This window comes from Centropristis striata, chromosome 22 (assembly GCF_030273125.1).
Source record: "Centropristis striata isolate RG_2023a ecotype Rhode Island chromosome 22, C.striata_1.0, whole genome shotgun sequence".
NCBI classification, from domain to species: domain Eukaryota; kingdom Metazoa; phylum Chordata; class Actinopteri; order Perciformes; family Serranidae; genus Centropristis; species Centropristis striata.
In genome coordinates, this window is record NC_081538.1 from 29,706,346 (window position 1) to 29,723,423 (window position 17,078).

At 39.2% G+C, this 17,078-nt stretch overlaps 1 protein-coding gene and 2 non-coding genes across 3 annotated transcripts; all 3 read right to left on the bottom strand.

Moving 5' to 3' along the window:
* Positions 1 to 6,526: 6,526 nt before the first annotated feature.
* trnae-uuc (transfer RNA glutamic acid (anticodon UUC)) lies at positions 6,527 to 6,598 on the bottom strand. Its single transcript has one exon. It is a non-coding gene; the product is annotated as a tRNA-Glu (tRNA).
* Positions 6,599 to 11,863: 5,265 nt separating this feature from the next.
* Positions 11,864 to 11,935, bottom strand: trnae-uuc (transfer RNA glutamic acid (anticodon UUC)). Its single transcript has one exon. It is a non-coding gene; the product is annotated as a tRNA-Glu (tRNA).
* A 1,651-nt stretch (positions 11,936 to 13,586) lies between these two features.
* LOC131960440 (paramyosin-like) lies at positions 13,587 to 15,353 on the bottom strand. Its single transcript, XM_059325669.1, has one exon. The coding sequence runs from the start codon at positions 15,351 to 15,353 to the stop codon at positions 13,587 to 13,589; it is 1,767 nt and encodes a 588-aa protein (XP_059181652.1).
* Positions 15,354 to 17,078: the final 1,725 nt, after the last annotated feature.

Sequence of the window (17,078 nt, forward strand, 5' to 3'; positions counted from 1 at the left end):
ATAATTTATTAACCCACATAAACAGAAATAAACCTTCGCTGTGCTGCTGTCGTTTCCTGCTCAGCACTTATGTTCCTCTTCCCTCTGGATAAATATTTGTCTGCTCGGCCTTAAAATAGAGACGCATATGACACATTTTTACATTACGGCGGTGATAAGCGTGATGGGCTGTCAGTGGGTCGCCTCGACCAAAAGTAGCAGCCCAAATCCCCTCTCAGCTCTCTAATCTGCTGCTGAGGAGAGGGAGGACTCAACCAGACCGGACCAGGGTCAGTCTGAGTCCACCACGGAGACGAGACCATCAGACCTGAGAGGTTAAATCTCACAGGGAAATATTAGAGAAGGAAACCAACAGAACAAAGAGACATTTATAGTTTCTGCTCGTCACAGGAGCTTAAAAATACACACCAAATATTATGAAAAATACCTTCAAAATATTAAAAGAACGATGATAAAATATTTAGTTAAATAAAGTTAAAAATATTTAGAAAAATGAAGTAAAAAAAATTCTGAAAATGAAGTTAAAATATTTAGGGGAAAAATGGCAAAATATTTAGAAAAATGTAATACTTTTTTTCAGAAAAATAAAGTCAGAAATAGAGAATAAAGTCAATATATTTAGAAAAGCTCAGATTTTTTTTTGAAAAATAAAATAAAAAGTTCTTAGTAAAAATAAGTTAAACTATTTGGAAATATAAATGTAAAATATTTGGAAATATAAATGTAAAATATTTAGAGAATAAAGTCAAATATTTAGTGAAATAAAGGCAAAATATTTAGAGAAGTCAAGTCAAAAATATTTGTCTAAAATTAGGTCAAAATACTTTGAAAAATGAAGTTAAAATATATATAAAACTAAGTCAACACTATTTTATTTAAAATAAAGTCTAAATGCTTGGTGTCCACTTGGTGTCCCCTTGGTGTCCTCTTGGTGTCCACTTGGTGTCCCCTTGGTGTCCTCTTGGTGTCCAATTAGTGTCCACTTGGTTTCCACTTGGCGTCCCCTGGTGTCCTCTTGGTGTCCACTTGGTGTCCTCTTGGTGTCCCCTTGGTGTCCTCTTGGTTTCCAATTGGTTTCCACTTGGTGTCCAATTGGTGACCCCTTGGTGTCCTCTTGGTGTCATCTTGGTGTCCAATTAGTGTCCACTTTGTGTCCTCTTGGTGTCCACTTGGTGTCCCCTTGGTGTCCACTTGGTTTCCCCTTGGTGTCCCCTTGGTGTCTACTTGGTGTCCCCTTGGTGTCCACTTGGTTTCCCCTTGGTGTCCCCTTGGTGTCTACTTGGTGTCCCCTTGGTGTCCTCTTGGTGTCCACTTGGTGTCCAGTAGGTGTCCACTTGGTGTCCACAGCCAGAGGACGTCCCCTCTCAGTCTGAGCTCCTGCTTTCAGCCGCCAACAGAGGCAGTAAATGATTGATACCAAACAAAGCTCTGTAAGCAGCTCTTTAAATGATGGATGAAACAGAGGACACACACACACACACACACACACACACGTTCCAACTCTTCAGTTACAAGGTGCAAAGTGCAAAACCCAACAGCTGATTTTGTCACCTGAGACTGTGTGTGTGTGTGTGTGTGTGTGTGTGTGTGCGTGTGTGCGTGTGTGTGTGTTAAAGCGGGCAGGAAAACAAACCCAAGAGCCACTTACCGGGCCGGACACTCAACCACTCAGAGTTCAGACTCACAGAGCTGTAAACACAACAGAGATACAATCTGGAGGGTTGAAACTTAATTTTATTTAAATCCCCAATAATTCAGAGGCTGTTTACACAGAGCAGAGAGGAGAGGACAGGAGAGGCTGTTTACACAGAGCAGAGGGGAGAGGACGGGAGAGGCTGGAAACATGACAATACTTCAAGATGTGGAGAAAACTGGTTTTGGTCATTTTATATCTTTTTTGGGTCATTTTTCGGTCGTGTTGATACATTAATTCTTCCAAAACTGCTTGTTGGGGTTGACAGGGTTAACAAACAAGAGTTTCATAATCAGTTATTGTTTGTGTGGATCATTTATTCCCTCTCTGTCTTCACTGTGAACCAGTCCAACTCTCTGTCTGTGTGGACATAATTTAACGCCAGTCTAATAGATGAAGTGAGGACAGACGTCCGTCCTCTGCTGCGTCCTCGCTGACGCTCAGCTGACACCCGTCCGCTCTGAAGACCAAACTGTCCTTTTGTCCCTGAAGACGATTGTTTTGACGTATTATTCACAGCCGGCTATTTTTAGCGTCCTGTCTCCGACCTCAAAAGGCAGCGAATCCTTACAGTATGAGAGCCAGCGTCCCTGTCAGCCAGCGTTAGAGACACGCCGTCCTGTCCCGTGGACGGACGGGCAGACGGACGGACGGCCGGGCCGCGGGGGCAGCATGTGACGACAGCAGAAGACACATCAAAGGGTAGGGGGCGGGGCTATGGAAATGACGGCGAGGAGCTTTAAATCCAAGTTTTCCCCTCGTGGTCTTTAGTCTCTGAGGCTGCAGGCGTCAACAGTTCTTGAATTACTTCACGCTGACGTCACTTTTTATTCACGCCAGCTTTGACAGAAATAACTTTATAAATAACTGGAGCATGTTGGCAGCACGCAAACATCCACTCAGACACAAACAGCAAATAACAACACAAGTATAAATAGAACTGCTGAGGCAGGTTTAACCCTCTGAACCCCAACAAGGAGCTTTTGTACTCTTTTTTACTCTCTGTGTCTCTCTGCAACATATTAAATCTTAAATATTAAAGTCCTGCATCTCAATCAGAACAACTCAAACAGTCTTTGTGCAGAATAACACAGTTAGAAGGACAGAAACCAGAAAAAATGGTGAATTTCTCTGATATATTATATTTAAAAAATCTAAATTAATTGTAATTCATGTATAAGCACTTTTCCAATTGCCCTCAAGTGTCATGAATGTTGAAAAAAAATTCAATTCAAATTCATTCAAAATCACCAAAATTCTGAACAAAATAAACTGAATATTTTGGAGGTATTGGTCAAATTTTATTCATTTGTCTTTATATTTTCACATTTTAATTATATATTTCTACATTTCTATTAAATTATTATTATTATTTTATTTCTCTCTATATTTTCACATTCATATAGCTTATTTATTTTTCATTATGTATTTTTATATGTACATATTTTATTCATTTATTTATTATTTTTATATTTCCTCAATGTCTCATTTTTACTTACTATTATGTATTTCTATGTTTTACTTTTAAATTTTTAATAGGTTATTTATTCGTTTAATTATTTGTCTTAATAGTTCAACATTTTTATTAATTCATATATTTGTTATTTTTTCTTTCTCTTTATATTTCCACATTTTGTCATTAGGTCATTTTTTATTTTATTTATTTCTCTTCATTAATTTACATTTGTATTTGTTTTTAATTCTTTCTTTTTTACATTTATTTGTCTTTATTATTCTCCTTTTAAAAAAAAAATAGAATAAAAACCTGACCCTGTGTGTATAAAAGAAGAGGCGACAGATTTATTTCCACTTGTGTTATTGATACTTCAGTAATTTCAGGAGATAATATTGACAGTTTGTGTGATTTCTCAGACAGCTGGAGCGTCCTTGTGTCCTTGTGTCCTCATGTCCTCGTGTCCTCATGTCCTCTGCTCTCATGTCTCTCTATAACCTCCTTCTGCAGCAGCTTCTTCACAGCTGGTGGGGGTTTTGTCATCAGGTTTTCTGGGTCAGCTGTGACTCCCCGGCTGTGGATCAGGTCACAACCAGAACTCCCCAAACCAGCTCAGAGTTTATTCAGCTTTTAAAGCTCCTGATCAGACCTGCAGCTGCTGACTGGACTTCCTGTTGAGTCACAATGTTCTCAGGCTTTTATTGTGCTAAACTCCTAAGATATAGCTATTTTGTGGAGCTTTTATTTTGAAAAGCAGCCTTGTCCTGTGTTTTCTGTATTTATCTTTTTAATTTCTCTTCATATTTACAGGTTCTTTATAGCTTATTCATTATTTTATTTATTTTACTTATTTCTTTTTATATTCATACTTTTTAATTAATTCATTATTTATCTTCATTTTCCCGAATTGTCTTTTATTTTTTTATTTTTTTTAATCCCTAATCCCTTCGACGTTTTTTATTTTATTATTTTACCATTTACAGATTTATTCTTGTCATGGCACTGCATATAAAGTTGAAAAATAGAAGTAGTTTTTCACCGTTTACATATTTTTCGAAATTTGTAACATGTTCTTTGTACTTTTATGAAAATATTTTTATTTCTATTACCCCACTGTCTTGTATATTTTTTTAAAACTTATTTCTCTTTATATATATTTTTTTTTATTTTGATTTATTATTATTTACTTATTTATACATCTTTTTCTTTTGCTTTATAGGTCCACATTTTTTTTTGCACTGCATATAAAGTTGAAAACTAGAAATATTTTTTCACTGCAGCTGCACACATTTAACAATTATTTAGCAAAAGACAAACAAAAACATTTCCCAAAATGTTGAACTGCTCCTTTAAAATAAATAAATAAACACACTGACACAGTTTCTATAAAACTGTTTTTAATATAAAGTGTAGAAGCTTCAATCCTTTAATAATAATAATCTTCATAACTGCACACACACACACACACACACACACACACTAACAAGCCTGCAGCTCCACCTTGTGGCTGCTCGGCGTCGCTACAGTTTTATTATTTTTTTTTACAGAAACAAACAACCTGATGGGAGACGCGTCCTCGTCTCCTCAGTCCATCACGCCGCCGTGGGAGGGATGCTGCGCTCGCATGGAGACGAGCCCTGGCAACAGGCGAATACTACCGCGCGTCGCCATGGCAACCGGTGAACTGGTGAGAGGGATGATGAGGAGAGGAGAGAAAAATATGAGGGAGGAAAAAAAACAAAAAACACAACAGAAACACGAGGGAGATGAGAGAGAGAATAAGAGACAACAGAGCCCCTCGGGTTCACTGTGTATTGATACATGATGAGATAATGAAAATAAAATCATAAAAATGAAGTCGTTAGAAATAAGGCCAAGAAAAAGCCGCAGGACACATTTGTTGCTTCCACCGTTTTACTTCTTCTTTTTTCTGAACTGAGTCACGTCCCTGATGTGTGACCGCTTTAATGAGAGATAAAGTAGGACAGCCTCTTCCTGCTGGGCACTTCTCAAACAGACCAGCTCCCTCCCACCACACACACACACACACACACACACACACACACACACACACAGAGCGCCACACGGGCCGAATTTTTGTTTTTTAAGACCTGACAAATCAGTTTGAGATGTTTGTTCTAACTGTCTAAACCCTCTGATTTGAAAAAGCATGTTTTCTTTTTAAAGAATCACCAAAAATCCAACATTTCACATAGAAAGAAACTGTAAAAACAGACATTATCCTCAGAGTTTGAACTTTCCGATGCTCTTAAATCTACTCACAAATTTACAGGGAAAAAAGTCACTAATTTATGAGAAAAAAATCTCAAATTTACGAGAAAAAAAGTGCTCCTTCCCTCACATATTCTGTCTAACAGACAGACATTTGTTGACATAAAGCTTCGTGTGGAAGAAACCAAATCGGATGTGTCAGAGCAACGTCCTGGGTTTCCTATTAAGCCACAAATACATCTCAGGCTTTTATTTTGCTAAACTACCAAGATATATTTACTTTGTAGGGCTTTTTTTTTTAACTGCATTGTCCTTGATTTCCTGTTCACAATTAAAGCAATATTATGGGGCTTTTATTCTGAAAATGCAACATTACCCGGACTTTCCTGGTAAGCAGTTTCTTCTAAGACCCTTTTTATGTTAAATTACTAAGATATAGCTACTTAGTGGGACACCCAGGACAAGGCTGCTTTTCAAAATAAAATACACATACATACATACATACATACATGCATACATGCAATACATTGATTGTGTGAGGCTTTTATTTTGAAAACATAGCCTTGTCCTCTGTTTCCTGTAAAGTCTCAGTTACATCTCGGGTTTTTATTCTACTACGATACAGGTATCGTGACTTGGAGGGGGTTGTATTTTGAAAAATGCATTGTCCTAGGTTTCCTGTTCACAATTATAGCGGTGTTGTGGGGCGTTTATTTTGAAAATGCAGCCTAACTGACTTTTCCTGGGTTTCCTTTTAAGCCACAGTTAGATATCAGGCTTTTATTCTACGATACAAAGATCAAGTGACTCTGTGAGGCTTTTACTTTGAAAACTCAGACTTGTCCTGAGCTTCCTGTTGAGACACAATTTTCTTAAGCTTTTATTATGCTAAGCGCCTGAGTAGAGTCCTCCGTTTCCTGTTGCACCACATTTACATGTACTACACTAAAAGATAACATTTGTGGGGCTCTTATTTTGAGAAAACTTCTCTAGCATTTCCTGTTGAGACACTGTGAACTCAGGGGAGCTGTGTGGGGGGTTAGGTCCCTTGCTCAAGGGCACTTCAGTCTTTGACCTGTCAGTCCTGGACCAAACCGGCAATCCTCTGATCCCTAACCTCTAGGCCACGGACTGCCCAAAAGGGGTAATTCCCATACCGGGAGTCGAACCCGGGCCGCCTGGGTGAAAACCAGGAATCCTGACCGCTAGACCATATGGGATAGTTACTGTGGCAGGCTTTTATTTTGAAAAACAGCCTTGTACTTGGTTACCTGTTCAAGTAGCCATTTAGGCATTTATTTTGCTAAACTACTTAGATATATTTATTTTTTGGGGATTTTATTTAAAAAAAAACAGTGTGACAATTTCCTCTCAGGCTTTTAAAATGCTTAACTACTAAAATATAGGAACTGTGGGGCTTCTATTTTGAATAATAGCCATATGATCATTTAGAAAAGTCTCTACTGAACATGTTGATATAAGTTTCATGTCTCTAGTAATAAAATATGAGCAACTTCATTTGTTAGAAAACTGTCCTTTTCTGTTTTCCTCTAGAAATGAAAACCTCTAAAAATAAAAAGTTCTCATTAGTCTCTATGGGACAGTTGGTTGGAGTTGCTGTCACATTCAGGCTCACTGAGCCAAATCTGTATATCCAATTGACTCCAGAATAAGATGTCTGTGACCAGCAAAAACTTCTCTACAATCTGCCCCAAAATTATTAATGAAGAGTGAAAATTGCAAGACCCAGCACAGGTTTTTATTTGTTTTTTGTTTGTTTTTAACAGTTTTTTGTTGTTGTTTTTTTTAACAGTGGATTTGTGAAAACCGTGCAGGTGATCAAAAAGCCCATTTCACCCAATATAGTCCGGAGTCATGTAACTTGTTTAGTGTTTGAGCTCCATTCATTCCAATGGGACACATATAGCAGTCTACGATAGCTGCAGGGTTTCTAAACTACAGACATGAAAACTACGTAAACATGTTCAGGAGAGCGTTTACTTTCTGATGAGCATACCATTTTTTTTTACTTTAAGCCTCATGAAGTAACTATATCTAACAGTTTAGTAGAATAAAAGCCAAAGAGGTCACTGTAGCCTTACAGGAAACCCAGAACAAGGCTGTTTTTCAAATATATATAGAAAAGTGATTGATGGTAAATTTAAGTTTTAACTAATTTTTAAAATATGTTCAGGGGCAATTAAGAGTATTCAATAAGTCTTAAATATATATACATACATATATATATAGATATAATGTATATATTTTCGCGCAAACCTGAGCACCCAGGAGAAAACCCTACATGAAAATGTCACTGACTCCGTAAAACTCAATTTGATCAACGTTTTTTTTTAAGATATATACATAGGGGCTGTAAAGATTGTTAAATTAGCCTTTAATGTACATATTTTCGGGTAAACCTGAGCACCCAGGAGAAAACCCTACATGAGATTGTGATGTACTATTAACTCATACTGATTAACGTTTTTTTTAAGATATATACATAGGGGCTATTCAGAGCGTTAAATTAGCCTTTAATGTACATATGTTCGGGTAAACCTGAGCACCCAGGAGAAAACCCTACATGTCACTCACTCACTTTGATCAAGGTTTTTTCGAAGATATATATATATATACTTAGGGGCTATAAAGATTGTCAAATTAGCCTTTCATGTATGTATTTCGGGGAAACCTTAAAACCTCATGTACCTGATGGAGGGGTGACGTAGATGGAGGGGAGGGGGAGATGGAAGAGGAAGAGGGAGCTACTGTTGTCCAGCCTGAGCTGAACAACCAGCAGCAGCCTCCTCAACCACCTTATTGTCAGCTTCAGACTTGTTCTTGTGTATCCAGCCAACAAACCCATTCTTCTCAGCCTTCTCCTTCTTTTTAAGTTCCTTCTGCTGCATTTTGCTTTTGATCATCTGCAGCTCCTCCTCTCTGTTGTCGGGATTCTTCTTCTTGAAAAACAAGAAGCTTTTCCTCTTCCTGTTCAAGTTCAGACAACAGTCCTCCAATTCCTTCTTGTCGTCATTCCATTCCTTCTTGTCGTTCTCCATCAGCTTTTCCTTCATCACCAAACTCTCCTCAAGTCCTTTCTTCTCCTCTGTTATCTTGATGAATTTAGTCTCACTCTGAAGGAGATCAGCTCGTACAATGTTCAACATGTTCTTGGTCTGTTGGAGCTGCTGAGAGAGGGATTCCTTCTCCTCGCAGAGACCCAGGATGTCGGTGTCACTCTGGTGGACTTGCTCCTCCATCTGGTTCACCTTCTCCTTGAGTTCAACCTGCAGAGACTCAAGGTTTCTTGAACTCTCCTCCAGTCTCTCTCTCTCCTGGTCAAACTGCTTTGCTTTCGTCTCCCAACTTTGTTTTTTCTCAGCTAGGTCATTTGAGAGCAGCTGGATTTCAGCATCCTTCTCCTGGACATGTTCCTCCAGCTCAGTGACCTGCTCTAGATGTTGAGTTTGAAGCGTCATTAAGCCTTGTTGTGTCCCTGCCAGCTCTCTGGTCAAGTCTTCCAAAGCATTGTACTTCTCCTCCCAGAATGTTCCATTCCTAGCCTGGTCCTTGATGATACACTCAGGTTCTCTCTTCTCCTCTGTCATCTTGATGACTTTGAACTCCCAGCTCTGTTGTTGTTCAGCTAGGTCTTTTTCGAACTTGTCCTGCAGAGCTTTGTACTTGGCCTCCCAAGCTTTGTCACACTGGACAAGTTCAGCATCTTTGCTCTCAAGCTGGCTTCTGGTAGTGGTGAGGACCTGAAACAGTTCTCTTGCTGAGCTCTTGGATCTCAGCGTCCTTCTTAAGGAGTTGAGCCTGCAGCTGGACCACCTTACTCTCAGTATGAGGCTCTTCAGTTCTTGGGCCTGCAACTGTGGCCGTAAACACAAACACCTCCTTGTTTTGGTCTGAGAGGTTTTTCTTCAGGGCCTCATACCTGGTGACAATCATCTCGTTTTCCTGCTTGCTTAGTAGCTGAGCGGCTTGCATCTTCTCCTCCTGGAGTTGGAGGCTTTTCTTAAGATGGGAGATTTCAGACTCCTGCTTTGTGATGGTTTCATAGCTTTTTTTGTGTTCAGCGTTGAAATCTCTAACCCTGACCTCTAAAAGCTCCTCCAGACGTTTAATTCTGTCCTTGAACTTGCGCACCTGGTGACAGAAAGGCTCTCTTTTTTTCCTGCCTCCAGTCTTAACCACTTCCACCACCATCAACTGACAGTGGACCTGCGCCCGAGGACCACAGTTTGTCCGCCTATTCCTTCTAACCATGGCTCTGTCTGTAGCACAATCTGGATTCTGTATCAGACTTGTCTGTGTTGTGGACAGCGGGTGGCTGTAATACAAGAAGTATTAGTATTATTACTAGCGAAGAACTAATAATAGTGTACTAATACTGGTATTACTAGTCAAATTCTGTAATAGACTTGTGTTTTTGTGTGCGAGCGAAATTTTCTAAGACCTGCTAATGTCAGTGAAGAATCTCGAATGAGAGAATAGCTCCAGTTCCCAGATATATAAGGTTCCAAACGACTGCTTAATGACATCATCTGATGACATCACTGATCTCTTCATCTCTGGATGCTGTTGTGCTTTGATCTTGTGATGACATCATCATGATCAAAGCACAACATGATCCCATCATATGATGACATCATCATTTTTGTTGGTGGGGGAAATTCCAAAATGGAATGTTGGAATTTTGCATAGAATTAAAAAAAAATGCAGAACTGTCTTTTGTAAAATGAAATAATTATTAATATAATTTTTCAAAAACAATGTCAAAGAACTTGATTTGATTAAAGTTTACAAAAAACGTCCTCCTTCTGAACTTTACTCTGCATATTTAACTGTTCTCCTGATGAATTGAGTAAAAAGTAAATTTTTTCAGGCTGTTTAGGGACCCAGGGTGCACAAATATTCACATACAAGAGGACACAATAACACATTTTGCTGCAGGAGAGACACTGACTGTTACCAGCATAAAGTGGGCGTGTCACAGCAGCGAAGTCATGGTTCTGTGTACTATGTAACCAACAGATTTTCCTTTAGAAATGACAAAAACAGAATTGGGGAGCAAACTTTGTTCTTGCTATTTTTTTATGACTAAAACAATAATTTTCCCTATTTTCTACCCAATTTATCCAACTCTATCCACCCCAGCATGCAAAAAAATATTCAAATCCACTAACTTAACACATTTATATGCATGTTACCCACTCAAAGTGGGCATGTCTGTAAAGGAGAACCTCATGAGGACACTTTTTTGTTCAAATATCTTGAGGTCAGAGGTCAAGTGACCTTTTTGAAAATGGTCATTTGGGCTCATTGAATCCACAAGAGTCTCATCTTTCCATTCAGACCCGATTTATGCAGCTCACACACTGTTTAGGGACTTTTCTGCAGGACAACAGTTTATTTTTCTGGAACATCACTTCATCATTCATAAAGAAAATCACAAAATCCTTTCACTAATTGTTAATAACTAATAGCAGATTGGCGCAGTGGGAGCGTGCTGGCCATAGGCCAGAGGTCGATGGATCGAAACCATCCTCTGCTGAGTTGACTCTGGACACTCTGTGTCCTGGAGGTTATTAAATTATTTTTACACAGCCATTATTCAAATATGGTGACCTTTACATAGGCCTCTCAAATGCTCCTACATTATTGTAAATATGATGTTTCAGCCTGTTGGCATCCCGAGTGAAAACAAAAGTATTTTTTTTTTGTTTTGTTACGTGAATCTCTTTTAAGATCGTAACTCACATGTTTTACTTAACTTGCGGTATTCACATGACCCTTGTAACTACTTCACTTACGGCATTTATTTACGGTTTAAACTGAATTTTATAACGCCTTACCAGGGAGTTTTTTCATCTTAAACCTAGGTCAATGGTTTTTATTTTTTAAAATGTGAGCTTTGATACATACATACATATATTAATTTGTGGATTTGACACAACCTCTTCTGTTGTTTAAGTTGGAGAACTTGTTTGCTATTGAATTATCTCCTGTTAGTGAAACAGGCTCAACCATGTCTGATAACAACTTTCCAGGAGGAACCATGTTTTCTTTCTGAAATTTTCAATATAAGAAAAAATTACTTTGTGCAGCTTTTATTTTGAAAAACAGCCTTCTCCCGGGAGTGATCTCTGACCAATCACAGAGGACAGTGTGTGTATGTGTGTGTGTGTGTGTGTGTGTGTGTGTGTGTGTGTTCTGGTTGGGAATTCAATGTGCAGGACGATGTTCCCTCATGCTGCAAAAATCTGTCCTTCCTTTTCTTGTTTCTCTCCTGGGGTGTGTGTTTACATATATGAATGAGTGTGTGTGTGCTTTTTAATGTGTTATGTGTTATGTGGAGCTGTGTGAGGGGTTAGGAGCCTTGCTCAAGGGCACTTCAGTCTGTGACCTGTCAGTCCTGGACTGAACCGGCAACCCTCTGATCCCTAACCTCTAGGCCACGGACTGCCCAAAAGGGGTAATTCCCATACCGGGAGTCGAACCCGGGCCGCCTGGGTGAAAACCAGGAATCCTAACCGCTAGACCATATGGGATAGTTACTGTGGCAGGCTTTTATTTTGAAAAACAGCCTTGTACTTGGTTACCTGTTCAAGTAGCCATTTAGGCATTTATTTTGCTAAACTACTTAGATATATTTATTTTTTGGGGATTTTATTTAAAAAAAAAAACAGTCTGACAATTTCCTCTCAGGCTTTTAAAATGCTTAACTACTAAAATATAGGAACTGTGGGGCTTCTATTTTGAATAATAGCCATATGATCAGATAGAAAAGTCTCTACTGAACATGTTGATATAAGTTTCATGTCTCTAGTAATAAAATATGAGCAACTTCATTTGTTAGAAAACTGTCCTTTTCTGTTTTCGTCTAGAAATGTCTGGTCCCAGTTCTCATTAGTCTCTATGGGACAGTTGGTTGGAGTTGCTGTCACATTCAGGCTCACTGAGCCAAATCTGTATATCCAATTGACTCCAGAATAAGATGTTTGTGACCAGCAAAAACTTCTCTACAATCTGCCCCAAAATTATTAATGAAGAGTGAAAGTTCCAAGACCCAGCACAGGTTTTTATTTGTTTTTTGTTTGTTTTTAAAAGTTTTTTGTTGTTTTTTTTAACAGTGTATTTGTGAAAACCGTGCAAGTGATCAAAAAGCCCATTTCACCCAATATAGTCCGGAGTCATGTAACTTGTTTAGTGTTTGAGCTCCATTCATTCCAATGGGACACATAGAGCAGTCTACCATTAGCTGCAGGGTTTCTAAACTACAGACATGAAAACTACGTAAACATGTTCAGGAGAGCGTTTACTTTCTGATGAGCATACCATTCTTTTTTACTTTAAGCCTCATGAAGTAACTATATCTAACAGTTTAGTAGAATAAAAACCAAAGAGGTCACTGTAGCCTTACAGGAAACCCAGAACAAGGCTGTTTTTCAAAATAAAAGCACACATAGAAAAGTGATTGATGGTAAATTTAAGTTTTAACTAATTTTTAAAATATGTTCAGGGGCAATTAAGAGTATTCAATAAGTCTTAAATATATATATATATATATATATATATGGGAAAAATGTGAGCAACAAGATCGTCACTTACTATTAATTCCTTTTGGATCAACCTTATATATAGATATATACTTAGCTTAGCTTAGGCTATACAGAGTGTTAAATTAGCGTTTAATGTAGATATTTTCGGGAAAACCTGAGCACCCAGGAGAAAACCCTACATGAAAACGTCACTGACTCCGTAAAACTCAATTTGATCAACGTTTTTTTTAAAGATATATACATAGGGGCTGTAAAGATTGTTAAATTAGCCTTTAATGTACATATTTTCGGGTAAACCTGAGCACCCAGGAGAAAACCCTACATGAGATTGTGATGTACTATTAACTCATACTGATTAACGTTTTTTTTAAGATATATACATAGGGGCTATTCAGAGCGTTAAATTAGCCTTTAATGTACATATGTTCGGGTAAACCTGAGCACCCAGGAGAAAACCCTACATGTCACTCACTCACTTTGATCAAGGTTTTTTCGAAGATATATATATATACTTAGGGGCTATAAAGATTGTCAAATTAGCCTTTCATGTATGTATTTCGGGGAAACCTTAAAACCTCATGTACCTGATGGAGGGGTGACGTAGATGGAGGGGAGGGGGAGATGGAAGAGGAAGAGGGAGCTACTGTTGTCCAGCCTGAGCTGAACAACCAGCAGCAGCCTCCTCAACCACCTTATTGTCAGCTTCAGACTTGTTCTTGTGTATCCAGCCAACAAACCCATTCTTCTCAGCCTTCTCCTTCTTTTTAAGTTCCTTCCGCTGCATTTTGCTTTTGATCATCTGCAGCTCCTCCTCTCTGTTGTCGGGATTCTTCTTCTTGAAAAACAAGAAGCTTTTCCTCTTCCTGTTCAAGTTCAGACAACAGTCCTCCAATTCCTTCTTGTCGTCATTCCATTCCTTCTTGTCGTTCTCCATCAGCTTTTCCTTCATCACCAAACTCTCCTCAAGTCCTTTCTTCTCCTCTGTTATCTTGATGAATTTAGTCTCACTCTGAAGGAGATCAGCTCGTACAATGTTCAACATGTTCTTGGTCTGTTGGAGCTGCTGAGAGAGAGACTCCTTCTCCTCGCAGAGACCCAGGATGTCGGTGTCCCTCTGGTGGACTTGCTCCTCCATCTGGTTCACCTTCTCCTTGAGTTCAACCTGCAGAGACTCAAGGTTTCTTGAACTCTCCTCCAGTCTCTCTCTCTCCTGGTCAAACTGCTTTGCTTTCGTCTCCCAACTTTGTTTTTTCTCAGCTAGGTCATTTGAGAGCAGCTGGATTTCAGCATCCTTCTCCTGGACATGTTCCTCCAGCTCAGTGACCTGCTCTAGATGTTGAGTTTGAAGCGTCATTAAGCCTTGTTGTGTCCCTGCCAGCTCTCTGGTCAAGTCTTCCAAAGCATTGTACTTCTCCTCCCAGAATGTTCCATTCCTAGCCTGGTCCTTGATGATACACTCAGGTTCTCTCTTCTCCTCTGTCATCTTGATGACTTTGAACTCCCAGCTCTGTTGTTGTTCAGCTAGGTCTTTTTCGAACTTGTCCTGCAGAGCTTTGTACTTGGCCTCCCAAGCTTTGTCACACTGGACAAGTTCAGCATCTTTGCTCTCAAGCTGGCTTCTGGTAGTGGTGAGGACCTGAAACATACGCTCCTTCCTACTGGTGAGCACCTTGATGTCAGCCTCCATCTCCTCAATCTGTGCCTTCATCTCAGTGATCTGACCCTGTTGTTCTGGTGGCAGACATTTCTCATCCAGGCCTTTGGTGGACTTGTCCTCCAAAGCTCTTTTCTCGTCCTCCAAAGCTTTGTACTTGGCCTCCCAAGCCTTGTTGCTCTGAAGGTGTTCCTCTCTTCGTCTTGACATCAGGCTTGAGGTGTTACTTATTATCTGTGTCAGAGTGTCAGTTCTCTTGCTGAGCTCCTGGATCTCAGCGTCCTTCTTAAGGAGTTGAGCCTGCAGCTGGACCACCTTACTCTCAGTATGAGGCTCTTCAGTTCTTGGGCCTGCAACTGTGGCCGTAAACACAAACACCTCCTTGTTTTGGTCTGAGAGGTTTTTCTTCAGGGCCTCATACCTGGTGACAATCATCTCGTTTTCCTGCTTGCTTAGTAGCTGAGCGGCTTGCATCTTCTCCTCCTGGAGTTGGAGGCTTTTCTTAAGATGGGAGATTTCAGACTCCTGCTTTGTGATGGTTTCATAGCTTTTTTTGTGTTCAGCGTTGAAATCTCTAACCCTGACCTCTAAAAGCTCCTCCAGACGTTTAATTCTGTCCTTGAACTTGCGCACCTGGTGACAGAAAGGCTCTCTTTTTTTCCTGCCTCCAGTCTTAACCACTTCCACCACCACCAACTGACAGTGGACCTGCGCCCGAGGACCACAGTTTGTCCGCTTATTCCTTCTAACCATGGCTCTGTCTGTAGCACAATCTGGATTCTGTATCAGACTTGTCTGTGTTGTGGACAGCGGGTGGCTGTAATACAAGAAGTATTATTATTATTATTAGCGAAGAACTAATAATAGTGTGCTAATACTGGTATTACTAGTCAAATTCTGTAATAGACTTGTGTTTTTGTGTGCGAACGAAATTTTCTAAGACCTGCTATTGTCAGTGAAGAATCTCGAATGAGAGAATAGCTCCAGTTCCCAGATATATAAGGTTCCAAACGACTGCTTAATGACATCATCTGATGACATCACTGATCTCTTCATCTGGATTCTGTTGTGCTTTGATCTTGTGATGACATCATCATGATCAAAGCACAACATGATCCCATAATCTGATGACATCATCATTTTTGTTGGTGGGGGAAATTCCAAAATGGAATGTTTGAATTTTGCATAGAATAAAAAAAAAAAGCAGAATTCTCATCATTCATAAAAAAAAAAAAATCACAAAATCCTTTCACTAATTGTTAATAACTAATAGCAGAGTGGCGCAGTGGGAGCGTGATGGCCATAGGCCAGAGGTCGATGGATCGAAACCATCCTCTGCTGAGTTGACTCTGGACACTCTGTGTCCTGAAGGTTAGAGACAGGCTTGTGATCAAAGGGTTAAAATACCATTATGTGCTGATTTTAACTGCATTTCCAATGTATTGTGTTTGAAGTGAGCACAGTAAAAATTTTCAGTGTATGTACCAATACCCTGTGTTGTGATTTTATAAATTCTGAAAAAATTAAAATTACAAGAAAAAAAATAATTCTGTATACGTTTCAATTAAAAGTATTCCCACAGCTCAGATCACATTCTCGCCTTCTTTCTTACATTATTTTTACACAGCCATCATTCAAATATCGTGACCTTTACATAGGCCTCTGTAATGCTCCTTTATGAATGTAATTATGATGTTTCAGCCTGTTGGCATCCCGAGTGAAAATAAAAGTAAATTATTTTTAATTTAAGTTACGTGAATCTCTTTTTAGTGCATTCATTTACTGTTTAAACTGAATTTTATAACGCCTTGCCAGGGAGTTTTTTCGTCTTAAACCTAGGTCAGTGGTATTATAACATAATTCCATAGAAACTGCAGTCTTTTTTACAACCATGAGTGTGCGACTGTGCTATTTTCAAAACCTGCGTTTTTCAGTTTTTAAAATGTGAGCTTTGATACGTACATACATATATTAATTTGTGGATTTGACACAACCTCTTCTGTTGTTTAAGTTGGAGAACTTGTTTGCTATTGAATTATCTCCTGTTAGTGAAACAGGCTCAACCATGTCTGATAACAACTTTCCAGGAGGAACCATGTTTTCTTTCTGAAATTTTCAATATAAGAAAAAATTACTTTGTGCAGCTTTTATTTTGAAAAACAGCCTTCTCCCGGGAGTGATCTCTGACCAATCACACAGGACAGTGTGTGTATGTGTGTGTGTGTGTTCTGGTTGGGAATTCAATGTGCAGGACGATGTTCCCTCATGCTGCAAAAATCTGTCCTTCCTTTTCTTGTTTCTCTCCTGGGGTGTGTGTTTACATATATGAATGAGTGTGTGTGTGCTTTTTAATGTGTTATTAAATGTGTGATTGTGTGTGTGTGTGTGTGTGTGTGGCAGCTCTCTGTGGGCTCTGAAGGCATCTGGTTCAGTCTAAACAGACGCTGCAGTGTCATGTTCATGTCATTACATCTATAT